A 22,747-nucleotide genomic window follows, 5' to 3' on the forward strand; every position below is an offset into this window, starting at 1 on the left:
AAAGCTTTAAAGATGAACAAGCAACAAGAACTTAACTTCCCAGCTGCTCCAAAAAGGCCCACAACTGGCTGCTGACACCACTAATCCCCAGAAGTGGATCAAGTGGATAAAAGCCAGGTGCGAGGTCTGCAGAAAAGAAATGAAGGCAGGCAGACAGGGCCCACTGCACTTCTTTCCCCAAATTATATTCAATAAAAACAGATCTCAGATACAGCTCTTCCCTATTTTCCTCCTACCTCCCTGGCTGCACTTGGTACGTTTTACAGTTACCTGTCACTCTGTCCAAGCCCTGCTAATTCCCCTTTTTTATTATTTGTGGAGTCTAGGTATTTTCACCTTTACTTGCTGTAGAAAATTGAGGTTGCATATGCCCTTTTACTCAGCAATTCTGCTCCTAGGTATATTCCCTACCTAGGCAAACTCTCATGTCTATGCACACTGGGACACACACAGGGATGTACATATGGCAGTACTGATTGTGACAGTAAAAAAGGAGGAACCATATAAAATTCATTAACAGAAGAATGTATGAATAACTATGGTCAATTTACAAAACATAATAAATACACCAGTGGTTGTCAAACTTCTTGGTCCTGTGATCTCTTTACACTCTTAGAAATTACAACATTTGTCATATCAGAAAGACAAATCTTTAAAAGTTTACCTGTCATTAAAAAAAATTAATTACATGTCTACACGATTTTTATTAAAGAAACTACATTTCCCAAACCAAACAATAATTTACTGGATGAAAAATGGTATTGTTTTACATTTTTTTAAATGTCAAATCTGCATTTGCTTATTGTCTCTGGTCACAATTCAGTACATTCTCCCTTTGGACCAACAATAACATTAATTAATAACAGCAGCTGACATTAATAAGCACTTAGTTTATATGATATATCCATCTCATTTAATCCTTATAACAGCCAATAAAGTAGGTGTTATTATTCCCATTATAAAGATAAGGTAAAAGACGTAAGTAAGGAAGAATAAGTAACTTGCCAAAGGTCACATCACCAGTAAGTTGCCTAGTACGGATTCCAATTTAAATTCTCTTACCTATGATGCTATGTTAAACTTGAGCATAGCATTATGCAACTGGGTATTCAATAATTAATTGATAGTGATGGAGTCAAATTTACATCTAAAACTCACCAAAGGCTAAATCTATATACTACTAATTTATTTCAGTTTAATAGTTTAATGCTTAGTGTTATGTGCTGAGTTGCATCCCCTGAAAATTCATATGATGAAGTCTGTCTCAGTCTATTCGGGCAGCCAAAACAAAACACTAGAGACTGGGTGCTTTATAAACAACAGAAATTTCTCTCTCACAGTTCTAGAGGCTGGGAAGTTTAGCAGGCATATTTGGTGTCTAGTTTAAAGGCCCTCTTCCTGGTTCATAGACTGTGTCTTTTCGCCGTCACCTCATGTGGCAGAAAGAGTAAGGGATCTCTGTGGGGTCTCTTTTATAAGAGCACTAATCCCATTCATGAAAACTCCACCCTCATGACCTAATAAGCACATCCCAAAAGCCCTACCTCCTCATACCAGCACAAGTGGGCATTAGGTTTCAACAAATTATTTGGGGGGACACAAACATCAGGAGCACTGCAAAGTCCTAACTCCTAGTACCTCAGAATGTGACTGTATTTGGACATAGAATCTTTATAAAGAGGTAATTAAAGTAAAATGAGGTCATTAGGATGGGCCCTAATCCAATATGACTGGTGTCCTTATAAGATGAGGAAATTTGGACACAGACAAGTACAGAGAGAAGTCCACGTGAAGACGGAGATGACCATCTACCGGCCAAGAGAGAGACCTCAGAAGAAACCAACCCTGCTGACACCCTGACCTCAGACTTCTAACCTCCAAAACTGTAATAAAATAAATTTCTGTTTAAGCCACGCAGTCTTTGGTGCTTTGGTACTTTGTTATGACACCCTAGCCAACTAATGCAGTCAGGAATTTACCAGTTTCATTGGTCACTGGTATACTGCTATAATTTTTAAATGAAACCTATACTTTAAAAAACTAATAATATTAAATTAAATTTTATGTCAAAATATGTCAAGCAGAATTTTAATTTTTAATATATCATTTTATAATGAAATGTCATTAACATTTTAATATAATTTTATTATAATACTGAATAATTCTCTGGAATTTATCTTTTATACTTTTTCCTTTCTAAATAAGATTAAAATCTCCTAGTAAAAGGCGATTTATACTTTATAATATAGTACATGGCATACAAATAAAATCTTAAAAGTATTTAATAGTTAGTTATATCTCAAACTTTATTACTTAATGAATCAGTTTCTATATACTGCTTTCAATCACTTTTTATTAACTGCTTCCAAAACCCGCAACAGGTGCAAGAATAGATTGATGATATCCAAGTAGAGGCTGATGGCAGCTAGTACATACTCTTCAGGTGACAGCCTATGCATCAAGGAGTGTGTGTCATAGATGGTGAATCCACAGAAAAGAAGGGCTCCTATAGCAGCCAAGACCAATTCCACTGTCTCACTGTAAAAAAATAACTATAGGCAAGAGATTAAAATAATAATTTTATATTTAAAAACAGCATTAAGAATACTTAAGTTACTTGCTCTTAAGTTACATATTCTACATATGTATTTAATAATTCTGTACAACTTTGAATACAAATGTTAAAAGTAGAAAAAGGCAAGGCAGTTCCACTACTGTTGTATGAAAGGGTGAATGGATAAACCAATGGATATCCTTTTATTAAATTACCCACCTGACTTTGAACAGTAGCATTCCGAATATAAATAATTTAAAATATATTTCTTATTCAGAATTACATGTGCCACTTGAAGGTTAGCAATTACAAGTGAGGGCCTCTTTCTATGTAATTTAACTCATTTGTTCATTCATCTTCCTTTCAATAATATTGGCATAAGACCTTGATTTTTTAAAATGTCATTTAAAAATCATTCTACATACAAATGTTCCCAGATAATTATAACCAAGTGTCTGACCATAAGATGCTTCTTATAGCTTTTTGAGATTATTTATATTTCAAGTTACCATCCTAAAACAACTTACCTTCAAGATTCCTGACAAGCACAAAATCCACAAAGTAGCAAATAGTCTATAAAAACAAAATATTAATAATTTAGAATACTGTTCCTAACCAAAAAACTTTGTAAACCCATTCAACATTTTCTGAAGAAATAAATCCATCCTGATATTTGCCAAAGAATAATTGAAATGTAAGAATTCTTTACTGTACAATGAATAGTGTAGAACACCCAGAAATGGAAAGAACAGGTATCTATTCCACATTTGTTTTTATGGTGTACAAAACTAGTTAAGAGTATCATTTTTAAAGTTTTCAATTGGAACATAAATATTGATATAAGCTAAAAATCATTAGAAGTATTTTAATTCTAGAGCTATAAAACTTCTAGAAAATCTATAAATGAACAAATGAAACAAAATTGCATTTTTAAACAAATAACAATAACAAATTATTCTGTGAACATGCATATCCATTAGAGTGATTGGGATTAACAACAGTTTAGACACTGAAGAAGATTACTGAACTGAAAACAGCAACAGACACTAACCAGAATGAATCAGAGAAAAAAAAGACTAGAAAAAAAAAATGAACAGAGCACCAGTGAACTGTGGGACAACATCAAGAAGCTTAGCAAATATGTAGTTGGAGTCTCAACAGAGAGGAGAAAGAAGGGGAACATAAAAATGTTTGAAGAAATAATGGCCAAAAATGTTCCAAATTTGATTAAAACTTCACACTGACAGATCCAAGAAGCAGAAGAAACATGACAAAAACACACCAAGGAATATCATAATCAGATTACTGAAAATGTTAATCATATTACTGAAAATTATGAAGAAAATGTTAAAGGTAGCTAGGGGATAAAAGACATATTATGTACAGAGGCACAAAGATAAAAAAGCAGACTTCTTGTCAGAACTACACAAGCCAGAATACAGTGGAGTGACATCTTTAGAGTATTGAAAGTAAGAAAAAACCCAAACCTAGAATTCTGCACCAGCAAAAATTACTCTCAAAAACAGAAGTAAAATGAAGATTTTTTTGCAGACACTCAAAAGCTGACACCAACAGACCAGCACTATAAGAAACGTTAAAAGGACATCCCTCAGATAGAAAAATATTAGATGGAAATTTGGATCTACACAAAGAAATGGAGAACAGAAACAGTAAATATGTGGGTGAACATAAAAGGCTTTGTCTATATTTTAAATCAAAGATTTAAAAATAAAAGAGCAAAAATAATAATAATAATAATGTATCATGAGGTTTATAACATATGTGGAACTAAGTTATGGCAACAATAGCACAAAGGTAGAAGAGAAGCAACCTAAATATACTGTGCATGAAATGGTATATTCTTGAAGGCAGACTATGATGATTTAAAGATGTGTACTGTAAAACCTAGAGCAACCTCTATTTAAAAGAACTACAGCTAATAACTAATAAAGGAGATAAATGAAATTAAATAATCCAAAAGAAAAAGAGGAGAAAAGAAACAAAGTAACAAAGAATAGATAGGACAAACAGAAAGAAAACAAGTGGCAACAGAGTAGGCTTAAGTCCAACCATATCAATAATCACATTAAATATAAATGGTCTAAACAAGCCAATTAATAGCAGAGATGATCAGATTTGACAAAAAGTAAGATCCAACCATATGCTGCCTGCGAGAAAACGATTTTAACTCTAAAGACACAAATAAGCTAAATATAAAAGGATGGAAAAAGATATACCATGCTAACACAATCAATAGAAAGCTGGGGTGGCTATCTTAACAAAGTAGATTTTAGGGCAAGAATATTACCAGAGATAACCCCTTCATGATGATAAGGGGATCATCAAGAGGACATACAATCCTGAATATTTATGCATATAAAAACAGAGCTTCAAATAACATGAAGCAAAACTTACAGAACTAATAGGAGAAACAAACCAAGCCATACTTGTAGTTGGAGATTTCAACACCACTTTCAAATTAACTGACAGAATAAGCAGGCAGAAAATTAGTAAGCCTGCAGAAGACTTGAATAATGCTATCAAGCTACTTGACCTAATTGACATTTATTAAACACTCATCTAACAACAGCAAAATATACATTCTCCTATAGTACACAAAGAACATTTACCAAGATATCATAAAATGAATCTCAATAAATGCCAAAAGACTGAAATCATATAAAATATGTTCTTTAACAAGAATTAAATCAGAAATTAAACATACATAGTATTATAATCCACTTTGGTGAATCAAGGGCATGGTGAGATTCCAGCTCTCAGTTTTCTTGCTGGAATGGCCACAGAATTTCTTGGATACATCTGGTATACTTAAGTTAGACTGATGTATCTTGCCACCTCACCGTATAGATCCTTCAGGATTGAAAAGGACTCAGGACCTGCTTTTTCATACTTAAACCCTAGGGAAACTCCAAAGCTTCTGCACCAAGGAGTATGGGGAAGGTGGTATGAAGAACTGTAAACCAACTGAAATTTTACCTACTTGTAAGCTAGTAAGTTAGTCTGGCAGAATTTCATGGATGTTAAGTAGAAGACATGTGACTCTTAGGTCTGAGATGAAGAGTGGTTTATAATAGCAATAGCAGTAGCTGAAGAACAAGCATAGGAGACAGGTGTTGTGGGAGTAAAGAAATGAAAGAAATAGAGGACAGAAGGTGAAGAAAGAAAATGAGACACTGATATTTAAGATTTCAGCAATGGAACAACCCCTAGTGATGACAATCACTACGATGTGATGTCTACGATGTGGACACGGCAGGAAGATGAAAGCTGCCGAAGTAGAAGAGGTCCAGAGATATCAAGAAGCCAAGGTGATGGATGGGCCTAAAATGCAGTTTGATGCTAACATCTTTAAAGCATGAGGGAGGCTTGACCAAAAAGGGAATGAGTAACAGTAATGAGCAAGAGTATGAAGCATATAGCCAGACAGCATAAACCTTAAAGCAATGAATGTCCAGCAGGCTGAGGAATAATGAAAGGAGCATTAGGGGACAGAAGTAGTTTTCAATACTAACCCCCCATCCCAAACAACGTAGGGTGTGGGGGAATGAGCAGCTAGAGAGCAGTGTTCTCAGGGAGGAATCGACTTTCAGCTGAGATAAGGAAGAAGAAAGAATTTATTCTGAAGAGGCTAAAATATAAGGAAGATATATAAGGAGTTCTAGAGACTATAGTAGAGTGGATGGGAGGAAGGGGTGCATATGGAGATTGGGATGGGAAGAAGCAGAGAGAGAAACTACATATACAGCATAAATCATATATAACATACAAATATATAAAAAACATCCCCCCCCAACATACATATAAGACAGGAAAGGAAAAATAATGTTGCCTCTCCCTAAATCAAACTCCATTCTAATACAACTATAAGCATCCTGCACAATTGTCAGTGTCGGCTGACCAACTATATTTTACCCCCATAGAGACTTCTGGTAATCTGGATTACCAGAAAAAAAGGGGGAGGAAAGAAAGTTTTGTAAAACTAGACCACTTGTAAATTTTTAGTGTTGTAACCGGAAAAAGAACAGAAAGTGTTTGAGTGATTATGTGCCAACAGAAGGCCATTGTGAACTGAGGAAAGAGTCTATGCATTCTTATCAAGGTGAGGGTGATACAGTACCATTATCCTAGTATAAAAAGGATCATTCCCTATATTAATTAGTTTGAAGAATGATACAGGTTAATTTAGATGGATCAAAAAGATTTTAAAGTTCATGCAGATTCCTGGGTCACAATTACCTTGCTTTTGCCACAAAGATGTAGATGGTAACATTTGGTAACATTTATGCTAAGACAAAGATCTAAATAATTTAGGTAAATTTCATACCATTTATAAAGCATGCAAGCCTAGCCTCTCTAGAAGGCTTAAATTTTTTCGCATTCACTTCCCTTTCAATACGGGGGAAGCAAAAGACTCAAAGCCACTTTCCATCTCCTAGCATGCTCTGGGAGAGTAGGGCCTGGCCCTAGTACTCAAAGGGATGACCTCTCATTACCCTCCACTTTTAAAGTATCCAAAGCTAACAGTATAGAACTTCTCTCTAAACTAGGTAATACTAAATATACTTATCTATCATAACCATGATATATATAACTTACCCTGCTCCAAATTTGCTGAAATCTCTCTTAGATTGTAGAGTACATACAGTCAAACCAAGAAATACTGCAGTAGTCAGTATAAAAGCTTGCAGAACAATATACACGTCATAGAAAGTAACTGTAAAATTACAAAACAGTGATTTAAAATACATATAAACATACTCAATATAAAAGTTTTTTTCTAGTGGGAAGCAGCCACATAGCACAGGGAGATCAGCTCGGTGCTTTGTGACCACCTAGAGGGGTGGGATAGGAAGGGTGGGAGGGAGACGCAAGAGGGAGGAGATATGGGGATATATGTATATGTATAGCTGATTCACTTTGTTATAAAGCAGAAACTAACACACCATTGTAAAGCAATTATACCCCAATAAAGATGTTAAAAAAAAAAAGTATTGGTTTCTTTGTACACTTGAAACTAATAAAATTTTATAAATCAACTATACTTCAATTTTTTAAAAAAAGAAATATTAGTGTATGGGAGGATGTAAAAAAAAAAAGTTTTTTTTCTGTCATATAACAGAAATGCCTTATTTTGTCCTGTACTACTTGCTAATAAAAACAATTATGGAAAGATTCTTTATTCAGTCTTCAATACTGGTACAGTAAAACCACACCCATAGTGCAATAAACAGGCTCCAAAATATACAACATAAGGGGTCACGTTATTATGAAGTTAAAGAAATGACTAGAGAGGTATCACACAGCTAGTTGGTTTAGGAGTTTGGGGGATATGGTGAAATGATTCTCACCCATTTCTGTCCCCACTGCAGTTTATCACCATAGTTGACAGTGGTGACTGTCAACTCTGACTTAAATATCAATAGGATATTCTATAACAACCTAATTGGGAAAAGAATTTGAAAAAGAATAGATACATGTATATGTATAACTGAATCACTTTGTTGTACACCTGAAACTAACACAACATTGTTAATCAACTATACGCCAATATAAAATTAAAAGTTGAAAAAAATATATATATATATATCAGTAGGGATGGTTCTGGGTCCTGTGGCTGGCTGGGAATTCCCAGGCAAGAAAAATATTGGGGCTGTCTGGGGCTGTCTGCCATTTACCAACACCATAGGGAACAAAAACCAACCACTAATTGCTTTATATCCAAATCTGCATTATCTTGGAGTACGTTATTGGGGGTTTACTGAATATATATCGAATTCCCTTCTGAAGTTTTAGAATGACCATCTGGATTGACTATGGCTACTGTAATACAACTGCTTAACATTTTAACAGAATACTAAATTATAACCTCTTTAAAGGAAATTAAGTACTTTGAACCCAAAACCATTTAAGTAATTTTTAATTTGAGGGGGATTAATTATCCAGTTCTTTCTATTCCTAAATGCTAACTAATTGGACTTTCTCTACTTATGCCATTACAGGGTTAGGAAGATGAACAAAGAAAAGGTAAACCATGAAATCACTTTTGCTTCTCATTAGAAATTTCAGTGTAAGATTAGGTGGATTCCAATAACCCTGAAATAAATCTCTCTCCTACATCCCTTACCAATGGTGGGAGCCAGAGATGACAGAGATGGACTTGATAGTAACATTAATAGTAAGTAACATTAATAGATAATAACACTAATAATAAGTAAATATTAATAATACTTCCTTTCTATGCTGAGAAATTTCAATCCTATTTTTTTAGTTGTTATTATTATTTATATTCTGATTCTTTTATAAAAGAGATGAATTACCAAAAAATAGATTCAATAAAACTGGCATAAAAAAGTTAAAAACAGTAATGACAAAATAGGAAGAGATAACTATATTAACAATAAGGATCAACAATATACTGTTATTGAGAGTAATAGTCAATTCTGATCTTTTTAGTACGCCAGATTAATCATTTTGAGTCAATCAGAATTTTTATTGTTAATAAATCACAAAACTTTTTACCTGAGGCATTACATAGAGTACATCTAGTAACTATAACAGATACTTCCTTTTAAATTATATTTAACACAAAATACAAAACAGAAATGAACAGTTTCTTGTAGTGCCATTTGATAAAATATGAGGATATAATAATAAAGCACAGTTCAATGCAGACAATTTGAGATACTGAGCTTATGTGATGAAAGTACATGGCTCCAAACATGTTATCAGTTCTTCTAAGCTCCCTTTAAATAAGGGAAAAGATTAGCTATGGTTGTCTTATTTTCACAAATGGATAAACAAAATGAATATTGTTCTTATTCCTATTGTTTTCCTAATTCTTTTCCACTTCCTCTAAACTCAGTTAACTACATAAACATTTAATTTTTGCTTATATTTTAGGAATTCTTCATCCTATGCCATATTTTTTAATATGACATTCCATGATGGTAAGCTTTAGCCCCAAACACGTTTTTATCCAAAACATTTACCCACATTAAAAAGTTACTGTAACATATGGAAGCACAATTAATGGCTTACCAACGAAGGCCACAGTCAGAGCTTCCAACAGTGTCTAAGAAAAAGAAATTGAAATTACATAGGTGCATGTAAAATTTATACTATGTTATGTACATGTTCTAATTTCCAGGAGTTCAATGTGATTCCATATGCATGATCTCATTTGAGCTTCAGAGCAGCCTTGTGAAGTATATGGGACAGATAATAAGCCCACCATAATGAAAATGAGACCTCAATGTATTAAGTGAGAATATTCAGAATTCTTTTTTTTTTTTTGGCTGTGCAGCACAGCTTGCAGGATCTTAGTTCCCTGACCAGGGACTGAACCCAGGCCACGGCAGTGAAAACACCAAGTCCTAACCACTGGATCGCCAGGGAACTCCTGTGAGAATATTTAGATTCTAACTGTGATCCCATTACTCCTTGAACTCAACTAGATTTTTCATATCTGTAACAGGAAGATTCTAAAAGTAATACAGAAAATTCTATTTTTCTCACTCACTACAATGTAAATAAAAATGAAACTGCAAATCATATGCACATTTATAAAAACCTCACTACCTCACACAAACAAACACAGGAAGAATAAAATATTTAAGTAGTACTTTGGTGTGGCAGAGTCTTGAAACTGTCTCTGAATATTCTTTTTTTTCTTTCTTCCTTAGTAACAGAATTTTTGCTTCAACACACAACTGTTCAGATTAATCATTACATTTTTCAGCCTCCCTTGCAGCTAGATCTGGTCACAAGACTATATTCTAGTCAACAGAATGTGAGCAGAGAGGCATACAACTTCAAAAAGCAAAAAGGCTTGCTCTCTCCTTTCTCTCTTCATTTTTTTAAATAAATGGATAGAATGTAGATATGGTGGTGAGCTATCTTATACCATGCAACACTTTAGAAATGTCTGAACCATAGCAGATGAATGGGCCCCTGAGAAGTTCCCTAAACAGTCACTCAGATTTTTATATGAAAGAGAAGTAAACCACCTTGTTTAAGCCATTGTTATTTTGTCATTGTTTAAGCCATGTCAAAAGTAGCTAAACTCATATCCTAAATAAGAGTTAGGGATATTGAGCTTCATCCTCTAGCTTCTCTTTCCCCTTAATTACATGTCTTTGTTTTACATGCTTACTCTAGTTAGATTTTATCTGATAGAAGATTATCATAAAGGTAAAGCCTTGAATTTTTTTAAAAAACTCATTAATTTCGTTCTGTTACTGTAACATATGTATATGCATTCAATTAAATAAATAAATTTAAAACTCAGGAATAAATGTTAAAGGAACAGATATTGCCAAAGTACTCACAAATCCAAAAAGCAGGTATAGGTTAAGGGGATGCTTATGTCTGTTTAAAGTCAAGGCGAAAATCAAACCCAAAGATGCAAGGGCACACACCAAAATTAAGGCAGGACTGAAAGACAAAAAATTAAATCATTCTCAAGTTAAAAAATACTATAGTTTTATGCAATTTAATAAAATTTGTCTATGTATTTGTGAAAGTACAGGAAAAAAAAAATCTGAAAGGATCTACACCAAACTGTCAAAAGAAATTATTTTTCCATGGGGTAAATTTGAGGACTGTGAGATGGGGAGGAGCAGGAAGACAAAGAATCTTCCCCACAGGGACTTCCCTGGTGGCGCAGTGGTTAAGAATCCGCCTGCCAATGCAGGGAACACAGGTTCGAGCCCTGGTCCGGAAAGATCCCACATGCCTCAGAGCAATAAGCCCGTGCACCACAACTACTGAGCCTGCGCTCTAGAGCCTGTGAACCACAACTACTGAGCCCACATGCCACAATTACTGAAGCCCGCAGGCTCCGCAAGAGAAGCCACTGCAATGAGAAGCCCACACACTGCAACAAAGAGTAGCCCCCATGCGTTGCAACTAGAGAAAGTCCGTGAGCAGCAACAAAGACCCAACGCAGCCAAAAATAAATTAATTTTAAAAAAACAAAAAGAAGAATCTTCCCCACAATGAATGGGGAAGACTTAGCCTTTTTACCTCATGAACTTCTAACATACTTGAATAATTTTTGCAATTAGCATACTGCTTTTTTAAACTAAAATACAATACATAAAAACTATTAAATAATAAACCAATTTTATACCTAACTACTTTTTTTAGGGTATTTACTATATAGCTGTAATTTAAATTAAAGAACTTTACTCCAAATAGCAAACTAAAAGTTCAAGATTCCCCTTTCTTAGAATAGAAATTATCTACTTCTAAGAAAATATTCATTCTCTACTTTTCCTTTCCTTTAATATAAAGAACCTATATTACTTTTAGCCGTGGAAATAATTATTTTGGAGGTCAGATCTTAAACAAATTAGGGATGAATCATATGGAACTCCTTTGAAAACTTTTCAGTGAAATTTTCCTAGCTGTGAACCAACACTAAGGTAAGTTAAACTTTTTTTAAGTACCTTTACTTTTCAAGCACTGTCTTGGGCTTTGGGGACAGGGCATAAGTCTAATAAACACGCAAAAAACTAAGACTTAAAAAAACTGCATACACAGTAAAAAATTCTTAATACTATTCCAGGAGATGAGGATCTAACCCTATGAAATTAAGCTAAAAAGTTTAGAGGTAAATACCATATTGTAGAACATTTTCCTTATCAAAACTTATTTACAAGAGTTAATAATGAACCTTTTTTACGTTCTAACCTTAAAAGTTAATAGAAAAAAACCCCTAACTGCTCATATTATGCCCTTTCAGTGATATGCAACGGCTGAAAATGATTCAGAACCATGTCATTACCTTACCTTTCATGAACAAATGTCCGTATAGAATCAAAGTATAAAAAAAACGTGGATGTCACTGTAGTTAAGAGAACTTGCAGAGAAAGGATGCTGTAGACTTTTCTTAGAAAGGCTGAAAGAGAAAAAAGTTACACATGACTATTTTCTTAAGCATTTATCAGAGAACAGCAAGATCAAATTTCTTCTTAGAAACATTAAATTGTTATATGAATTCTTTTTTAAATTTTTTTTTTTTTTTTAAATTTTATAGCTACTTTATTTATTTATTTATTTATTTTTGTCTGTGTTGGGTCTTCGGTTCGTGCGAGGGCTTTCTCTAGTTACGGCAAGTGGGGGCCACTCTTCATCGCGGTGCGGGGACCGCTCTTCATCGCGGTGCGTGGGCCTTTCACTATCGCGGCCCCTCTCGTTGCGGGGCACAGGCTCCAGACGCGCAGGCTCAGTAGTTGTGGCTCACGGGCCCAGCTGCTCCGTGGCATGTGGGATCTTCCCAGACCAGGGCTCGAACCCGTGTCCCCTGCATTAGCAGGCAGATTCTCAACCACTGCGCCACCAGGGAAGCCCTCTTTTTTAAATCTTAATCCAAATAATGCAATCTGTAACTAAAACTAAAAACAAAAACAAAAACACCTCCCAAAATATCAAAAATATTAAGTGATAACTATCCTCCAGGAAGCATGAGCTTAAAAAAAATTAAGTTAATGGCCCAGAATACAAATGCTTTCATCAAAATAAAAAGAAAACATTAAATGCATATTTGTAAAACATACAACAAAGCAAAAGATTAAAAACAGAACATTTTAAAGAACGAAGCTATGTTGAAACTGAAAAGCAGGAATAGAAAGCATATGGTTAGATATAAAATTAAAAGAGAAATCTTAATTTCCAAGCAATACAAATGTTTCCCCAAAATGAAATTCTCCATAAAAGGCAAACAATATTTAAACTTACTTTCACTCACCTATTTTTATTTCTCACTTCTAGTACCTTTACCTCTAGTTTCTATATAAGAAATTCTTACTTTCAAAATATTACCGACATCCATATATCAACTCCAAGGCCTAATGATCTAAAAATACTTATTAACGTCTTCTGAGCTACAGATGTCATAAATGATACAGTGAACATCCAACTCACCACCAGCTTCAGAAATAAAACATTAACAATAGTTCCCACCTTTCCTTAACAAACTGCTAATCATCTTTCAAGATTCTCCCTTTCTCAGGACTTCCCTAGTGGTCCATTGGTTAAGACTCGGCACTTCCACTGTAGGGGGCCTGGGTTCGATCCCTGGTCAGGGAACTAGATCTGGCATGCCACAATTAAGAGCCTGCATGCCACAACTAAAAGATCCCGCAGGCCGCAACTAAGACCCGACGCAGCCAAACAAATAAATAATAAATGTTAAAAAAAAAAAATTCAGCCTTTCTCAGTTCCCCTGTCTGAATAAAATGTTCCTCCTCATGTTCCCAAGGGACCCTAAATATACTTCTAGTCACTTTATTTTATAGTGATAAGTCTACTTGTCTTTCACTATTAGACTATAAAGACTAAAAAGCTCCCTAATAATAGGATAATAATATCCATTTTTATACTCCTAGCACCCAGCCAAGGAGTTGGCACAGAATAAGTACTCATTAAATTTTATTTGCTTTTAAATAAACTTATATTGAATTAATGAAAAGTGAGGGAATTAATGCCAGTCAGGGAAAAGGTCTTATTCTGAAACAATAATGGAGCCACATAACTTCTACAGAGCATTGTTCTTAGGCAAGAAAAACACTACTGAATGACTTTTACCCAACAAAAGATGTGATATTGTCTCTTGACTCTCACGACAAGGCGAATATGATAAATGTTCTCTTTGAAAAAAAATTCCTACCAAAGACCTGGTTCCTCAAGGAATGATGAAGTGCTTTGACGGCATGTCTGCCAAATATCGAGTAATAAATATTTTATAAGAATAAGGGGGGCTTCCCTGGTGGCGCAGTGGTTGAGAATCCGCCTGCCAATGCAGAGGACACGGGTTCGAGCCCTGGTCTGGGAAGATCCCACATGCCGCAGAGCGACTGGGCCTGTGAGCCACAACTACTGAGCCTGAGCGTCTGGAGCCTGTGCTCTGCAACAAGAGAGGCCGCGATAGTGAGAGGCCTGTGCACCGCGATGAAGAGTGGCCCCCACTTGCCACAACTAGAGAAAGCCCTCACAGAGAAGCGAAGACCCAACACAGCCAAAAATTAATTAATTAATTAATTAATTTTTTAAAAAAAAGAATAAGGGAATTTTCATAAATACTAAAGATTTAATTCTTAAAGGCCCTGCAATTAAATCTTAATCAGTGTTTCCTTCTGGCACCCTTTCCAAAACATACAGTGAGTTTTTCCTCATGTCTTAAGCAGGTTTTAATGAACGTATATCGTAACCAGTGACTCACAGTCACAGTGAGAATCAGTCACTGATTCACAGTGAGAATCAGTCCTACTTTGGCAGAGGTAATCTTGAACAAAAAGGAGATAAATAGTGTTCATTTCCACAACCAATCTACAACTTACTTTCTTAAAAAGGCCCTGATGTCTGCAAGCTTTGGGAAGTCGTTTCCGCCTTTTTCACAAAAGCAAAGAATCTGCCATAGACAATGTTATTTGGGCTATGTTTCTGCAAATTTAATTCTAAACCAAAGGTCAAACCATTATTCCCCCAAGGGATTTTCTGGACTGTAAAAAAATCATATTCTTTACTTTTGATACCCTACAATGTACCTTATGTAACTCAAATCCATTGCACATAATATATATTCTCAGTTAAGCAGTGAAAGTCAATGTTAATCCTTAACATTTTATGGACCTGTTCTACAGTCAAAACAGTGTGTTTAATGTTTATTTGTACATGTGCGTGTGCACAAGTGCATATGTGATAAAAGACTGAAAGAATACAAGTGAAGGTGTTAATAATGGTTTTCTTTGGGCAGTATGACTGAAGGTGATTTCCATGTTCAGTTCTTTGTTAATCTGTGTTTTTTTAATATATCACCAATAAATATTTATTACTTTTGTAACAGAAAAACATTTTAAAGAAACCTATGCAGGGGGCTTCACTGGTGGCGCAGTGGTTAAGAATCCACCTGCCAATGCAGGCGACACGGGTTCAAGCCCTGGTCCAGGAAGATCCCACATGCCGCGGAGCAACTAAGCCCGTGCGCCACAACTACTGAGCCTGCGCTCTAGGGCCCGCGAGCCACAACTGAAGCCCGTGCACCTAGAGCCCATGGTCCGCAACAAGAGAAGCCACCGCAACGAGAAGCCCATGCACCACAATGAAGAGTAGCCCCCGCTCGCCGCAACTAGAGAAAGCCCACACGCAGCAATGAAGACCCAATGCAGCCAAAAATAAAATAAATCAAAAAAAAAAAAAAGAAACCTATACTAAGCCAATAAATTCATCATAAAAATAATCCTTATGCAGATACTCTAGATCACAGCTTTTCTATACTCTTCAAAAACGAGAACTTAAATCAAATCTCACAAAAAGTAACACCTGACACCCATTTTGAATAACTAACATAAAAAGTGGCAAAAGATATACATACGCAGCTCACAGGGAAAAATAAAAGATCTGATATGAAAAGAAAACAAGCCAAACAGCAATCTTTCAATTTTTTTCTTTTTTTTTTGAGTCCTAATTTCTCCCCTTCTACTTCTCCCCTTTCTACTCAAACTTAACAGGCTAAACCAGGAACTCTTCATTTCTACCCAATCTGTAACCAGCACCAACATCCCCCAAGCCAAAAATGTAGGAGTCATCTCTCATTCCCCTCCCTTTTCCCAATCCATCAACAACTACCATAGCTTCCACCTGCAAAGTCGACCACCTCTTTGGTCTCCTCTGCGCCTCTCCAGTCTTATGATCTCTCCCCTGGACTGTTAGAGCAGCCTTCTAATTGGGCTCTACGCTTTCACTGGTCCCACCTGTAGTCCCAACCCATTCTCCACAGCTGTCAGCAATCTTTTTGTAAAGTAATCCATATCACGTGACTTCCTGCTTAACTACTTTTAATGGTTTCCCTTAAACTTAGAATAAAATTTTGAAGATTCTATGAGGCCTACAGGCCCTACATGATATGGAACGTCTCTAACCTCATCTCATACTACTCTTCCTTTTCCTCACCATGCATTACCCTCACTAGCCACCTTTCTGTTCCCCAAACATGCCAAATCCTTCCTGCTTCTGGGCCTTTGCCCTTGCTGTTTCCTCTGCCTGAAATGCCCTTATCATTCTTTACATGAAATGATGGTTTAACTTGTGACACTCCCTTCAAGTGACTCACTTCTAACAAAAAGAATAAGGCAGAAGTGGCAGTGTGTATTATTTCTAAGTCATAAAAGGCAACACCTGTCAACTATACCTCAATAAAAAAATTTTTAAGGCAATATGGCTATACCTACTTGCTCTTTCTTAGATCACTTGCTCTAGAGCAGCGTTTATCAACCTTTTTTTGTCATTGCCCATCTAAGAAGCCTTCTGAACGTTTTTATCCTAACAGTCCTCCAATAAAATTTTAATGCCACAGGGACTTCCCTGGCGGTCCAGTGGTTAGGACTCCACACTTTCACTGCTGAGGGCCCAGGTTCAATCCCTGGTCGGGGAACTAGGATCCCAAAAGCCACGTGGCGTGGCCAAATTAAAAAAAAAAAATTTAATGCCACAAATATACTGTACATATGTTTATGTATCACAACTCTTTGGAAGGCTACAAGCCATTGAAATACCTGAGATTTTTTGCTCTCCACCTCAGGAACCAATTTTCACCCTCTTGGAGGCAATACTGTCCCCACTGAGAATGAACACTGTAGGAGAAGCCAGCTGCCAATGCTGTGAGGAATCTCAAGCAGCCCTCTGGAAAGATCCATGAGAAAGTGAGGTCTCCTGCCAACAGCCAGTGAGAAACTGAAGCCTTCTGCTAACAGCGATGTGAGTGAGCCTTCCTGCAAGCGCAGCCTTCACCACCAGTCAGGACTTCAGACGACTGCAGCCTCAGCCAGCATCCTGACTACACCTATGACAAATCCTGAGCTAGAATCTCTCGGCTCCCTGGCTCCTAGAAACTGATAATAAACATTTATTCAAGCCACTAAGTTTTGTGGTAATTTGTTACACAGCAATAAAGACTAATACAGATTTTGGTACCTGGAAGTGGGATGCTGCTGTACCAAAAACCTCAAATATGTTAGAGGCTTTGGAACCAGGTAGTGGGTAGAAGTGGGTAGGTCTTTGCGGTAAAAGCTCAAAGAGCCTTGAAGAAACTATAGAAGGATGACGCCTTTACGGAGGCTGTGGGTAAGGACTTAAAGAGAGGAAAATCTTACGGAAACTGGAGGAAACAGAATCCTTGTTATGTACTGGCAAAAAATTTAGCAACACTGTCACCTGTGGGAACATGGAAAGTAGAAAATGTGCCTGATGAAGTGGTGATCAAAGTAAGGAGATTTCCAGACAGAGCATGCACTTGCTGCCTTCTCGCTGCTCATATTAAAATGCAAGAGATGACACAGCATGTGATTATAAAATCCTTTGTTAGAACCTCACAAAGGGACTTCCCTGGCGGTCCAGTGGTTAAGACTCTGCGCTTCCACTGCAGGTCGCACAAGTTCCAGCCCTGGTTAGGAAACTAAGATCCCGCATGCCGCGTGGTGCGGCCAAAAAGAAAACAAAACGAACCCCACAAATATCCCACATTGTACTTCAGAAAAAATCATTCAAACAATAGGGCTTCTGAGAGGCTTGAGGAAATAGTCACTCATCAGTCTCAGCCAAAACTCACTCTAACACATTTGGGTGTGGTTTTTATTTAATGGAGTGAACCTCAGTAAGAATCACAGGAGACCCACAAAGTTTTTGAAGAATTTTATTGGCAAAAATACCACCAAATTATGCTTACCTTACCTTTGGATGTTGGGTGTGTGGATACAGGTAATTAAAAAATTCTTTAGTTCCACAGAGTCTGAGAGGAAATGTACTCAGAGGAGCTATACTTAAGGAACCATACCCAAGGAGCCTCATCCATACCTTTAGATGACAAGATTCTGAACTTTGAGCTGATGTTATAATAGGATAAGACTTTTGGAGGGTCTTAGCTTGCATGTGGAAGAAAGAAAAATAATTTGTAGCCAGAGGGAAATAAATATGCCTGTAGGTTCTTTGACACATCTTCAAAAGGTGAGCCTAAATACCCTCCCCTTGAATGTGGACTGGACTTAGGAACTTGCTTCTAATAAATACAATAAGGAAGATGTGATGGTGTGTGGGACTGCCATGACTAGGTCATAAAAGACACTGCAGCTTCCTCGATGGTCTCTCACGGATTGCCTGCTCTTGAGGAAGCCAGCCACCATGCCCATGACACTCATGCAGCCTATGGAAAGGTCATGTGGCAAAGAACTAAGGCCTCGGTCAACATCTGCATGAATGAGGTTTCCAGGAAGCGGATCCTCCAGACCAGTCGAGCCCTAGCTGATTGCAGCCCCAGCCCACAGCTTGGGTGGACTCTCGAGACACCCTGCGCCAGAGCCACCTAGCTAAACCTCTCCCAGATTCTTGACTCTCAGAAACTGTGTGAGGTAATAACTATGTGTTGTTTTAAGTGTCTAAAATTTGGGGTAATTTTTAATAAAGCAATAGATAACTAATACACCTGGCTAGCTCCTTCCAATACAACACAACTGCCATCTCCTTTAAGAGTTCTTTTCCTGGCCGTTCCTGAACTAAAATTGCTGCTATTCTAGACCCTAGTGTCTACTCCATCACTGTTTCTTTTCTTCAGGGAACTTAGCACTGTTAGTAGTCTATTTGTTTGCTTGACTCTTTAGGGTCTATCTCCCCTACTCCTCCACCCAAATAACAACTCTAGAGAACTGAAATATTATCTGGTTACTGCTATATCCCTAATATTGGTAGGGAGCCCAATAAAGTTGCGTAAACAAAGAAAAACGCTCACCTTCACTCACCTAAAGAAATGTAGATTAAAATAAGATAACATGTTGTACCCACAACAAGAGTCAGTAAACTACAGCTAAGGGACAAACCCAGCACATCACCTGACCTTGTAGGCGTTACTGGGCACAGTCACACTGTCACATGTGTGTCCTCTATAGCTGCTCTTGCACCACGATGGCAGAGCTGTGCCACAGTGTCCTTAGAACCCACAAAGCTGAAAATATTTAGCATTTGGCCCTTTGTAGAAAATGTTTGCCAACCCCTGATCTACCAGATTGCCAGATACTAAAAGGTTTGATGATCTCAGTGTTGGTGAGGGTGCAATAATAGAAGTAATACAATGGAAAATTGTACTTTCCTCATATACAAATAATACAATGGAAAATCATTCAGCCTTAAAAAGGAAACTCTGACGCATGCTATAAAATGAACACACCCTGAAAATATGCTAATTGAAATATACTAGTCACAAAAAGACAAATACTGTATGAGTCCACTCATATGAAGTTATCTAGAGTGGTCAAATTCATAAAACAAAAAAGTAGAGTGGTGGGGCTCGGGAGAGGGGAAAGTGGCAAGTTGTTTGATGGGTACAGAGCTCCAGTTTTGCAAGATGAAAAAGTTCTGGTGATTAGTTGCATAACAATGTGAATATATTTAACACTACACACTGAACTGTACACTTAAAAATGGTTAAGATGCTAAATTTTTAATGCTGTATGTATTTTACCACAATTTAAAATTTTTTTTATTAAAAAAACTGAGTTCTATTGCCAAAATAGTTCCAAAATTCACTTCCAGAAACACAGATCAAGATTCTTAGCGCGTGAGCGCTTCATAAGTCCTCTCCCAGAACAAGTTCCAGCTGCCGGATAGGATGAAAATCTGCTGCAGCTTCTGTGATCAATTGGCTGAACTAGAGCGGACAATGAATTCCACTTACATGAAGCTGAGCATTTTAAATTCAAAATAATTTCTACCCGCTGGATATTACATAATAACTTATAACTAACATGGCATTTTGACTGACCTAGGAAACTTCCATTCCCAGCAACTGCCTCAACAATACTCACACCTATGTTGAGTTTTACGTCCTGCAGAGAGAAAACAGTAAACAAGATAGATACGGTCCCTGCCCTCACAGTTCTTACAATCCAGCAAAGAAGACAAGGACATGGAACCTGGAAACAAGTTCACACCCCCTAAACCAAAAACATCCAAGCAGATAACTCCATTCACGGGTACGTCACGATGATCACATAATAAACTTATTTTAACCGAAAAAATAACCCTAGGTTTCTCTTAACTGAAAGATGCCACATTCAGGCTACTGAGGTTTTCAACTGTCCCCTTCTCCACCGAAGACAGGATTTAAGGCACGATGGGTTCAGGTTTCTGAGCGCACAGCTGGGGGACCACCTCCTCTCCCTCTGAGCCCCTGCGGAGGGAGAACGCTCTTCCTCCCAGCCGGCGGGGCCGGCAGGAGAAGGAAAGTCTGCCCTCTGTACCCCAGGACACCGGCGCTCTCCCCCGAGCCCGGCCGGTGAGGATGCTCGCCTCAGAGGCCGGCGGCGCGGCGGGACCGACTAGGGGCGGCCGGGACGGGCCCGGCGACGTACCCATTCGGATGTGCACGTTGGCGGAGGCCACGCAGCTGCCATAGTTGAAGTCGTCCTCGATGGAGGAGCAGGGATAGCGAGGGTCAGGGTCCGCCATGTCCGAACGGCACACCCAACCACCTTTCCGAGCTGAGACGACGCCAGCACAACAGCCTCCAAGCCACTTCCGGAGGAAGCGGTCCAGCCCCAACTAGCCGAGCGGCTGCGGCCGAGCCAAGCCCCAACTAATCGATGATCTCACCTCAAAACTTAAGTTAGGCTGAGAAAAAGGAGATGGCTTCATTTGAGGGTGGGAGAGAAAACGAGTTACATTCTCGGCGTCATCTGAAGTGAAGGTTTTCTCAGATTTTCCTCCACAAGCTTCTTAAATCTTCTGACCTGGACAGTTGCTAAAAGTGATAAAAGCGAAGTCGCATTCATCCTTCCTTTCAACAAATACCCATCTCATTCATATACTCTGTCAATAATCACACTAGGGAGACACTTAATTACATTATTTTTAATGAAGTATAGTTGATTTTATTTACACTATTTTTAATAATAACAATCCCTAAAATTATTGAGCACTTTCTGTAAACCAGGCTTTCTTAATGAGATAATGTTTAATCCTGGAAGACAAGTCGGAGCCAACCAGGGAAGAGTGGAGTGATGTAGGTAGGTTCTCAAGGGACCAACATCTGCAAAGCGGCGGGGAGCAGGGAGCAAAGCTCAGTTTGAGTAGGGCACAGATGGCAAAGTATGAGGCTGAATAGATAAAGGCCAGATCACTCTCTGCCAAATGTAGAATACATTGTAGAGTCATGACCACAGCCAGGGAAGAAGGGATGTTGCTGTACTAATAAAAGAAATGATGGTGGCAAACACGATGGATCAGAGTGAATATTCATGGTATTGCTGTCATTCCAGTACAAAGATGAGGTGTAGATATACACAGAGTAATATCATCCCAGGATCCCTTGGAATTTTTTTGACGCATTTACTTTGATACACCCACATTTGCCATCCTCACTTTAACCATAACACTCAAAAGACTTAGCAAGTAGAACTCAGAATAGCTGTGGAACGGTCATATTCTGAAACTAAATCCTTAAACTTGATATTATTGGAAGCTTTTGTCTAAAGAACTAAACTCTGGGCTTCCCTGGTGGCGCAGTGGTTAAGAATCTGCCTGCCAATGCAGGGGACACAGGTTCGAGCCCTGCTCCAGGAAGATCCCACATGCTGAAGAGCAACTAAGCCCGTGCACCACAACTACTGAGCCTGCGCTCTAGAACCCGCGAGCCACAATTACTGAGCCCGTGTGCCACAACTACTGAAGCCTGCGTGCCTAGAGCCCCTGCTCCACAACAAGAGAAGCCACTGCAATGAGAAGCCCATGCACCGCAGAGAGGAGTAGCCCCCACTCACCACAACTAGAAGAAAGCCCACGCACAGCAATGCAGCCAAAAATAAATAAATAAAATAAAATAAATAACGAAAAAAAGGAACTAACCTCATTTCCATAAAGACAAGCAAAAAAAACTTACCTTTTATGATTTTACAGGCATTTCAAAAACACATTACTCATTTTAATATAAAGTCATAATAGGATTTATTATATAGAACTAACCAGAGTTGGACTCGGAACCCATCATTTTTTTTTTAATGTCATACTCTTTTGCTTTTATTTTATTTTATTTTATTTATTAATTTTTTATTTTTGGCTGTGTTGGGTCTTTGTTGCTGCGCTCCAGCTTTTCTCTAGTTGCGGCGAGCGGGGGCTACTTTTCGTTGC

At 37.6% G+C, this 22,747-nt stretch overlaps 1 protein-coding gene across 1 annotated transcript; it reads right to left on the bottom strand.

The window, feature by feature from the left end:
* Positions 1-504: 504 nt before the first annotated feature.
* Positions 505-21,153, bottom strand: TMBIM4 (transmembrane BAX inhibitor motif containing 4). Its single transcript, XM_036865364.1, has 7 exons — positions 20,974-21,153; positions 12,368-12,476; positions 10,903-11,008; positions 9,614-9,647; positions 7,172-7,289; positions 3,082-3,127; positions 505-2,552 (listed from the first exon to the last, which is right to left on the bottom strand). Exons 1-7 carry the CDS (start codon positions 21,068-21,070, stop codon positions 2,346-2,348), a joined length of 717 nt encoding a protein of 238 aa, XP_036721259.1. The 5' UTR covers positions 21,071-21,153; the 3' UTR covers positions 505-2,345.
* Positions 21,154-22,747: the final 1,594 nt, after the last annotated feature.

This window comes from Balaenoptera musculus, chromosome 10 (assembly GCF_009873245.2).
Source record: "Balaenoptera musculus isolate JJ_BM4_2016_0621 chromosome 10, mBalMus1.pri.v3, whole genome shotgun sequence".
Lineage (NCBI taxonomy): Eukaryota > Metazoa > Chordata > Mammalia > Artiodactyla > Balaenopteridae > Balaenoptera > Balaenoptera musculus.

What these genes read in the sequence shown, in the direction of transcription:
- TMBIM4 (XM_036865364.1), bottom strand. Translation starts at nt 21,070, where the DNA reads ATGGCGGACCCTGACCCTCGCTATCCCTGCTCCTCCATCGAGGACGAC. An exon ending in CAACGTGCACATCCGAATGG is followed by an intron (nt 12,477 to 20,973) that starts GTACGTCGCCGG and finishes TTTCTCTTTCAG; the next exon opens with CCTTTCTAAGAAAAGTCTAC. An exon ending in TCTGACTGTGGCCTTCGTTG is followed by an intron (nt 7,290 to 9,613) that starts GTAAGCCATTAA and finishes GTAATTTTACAG; the next exon opens with TTACTTTCTATGACGTGTAT.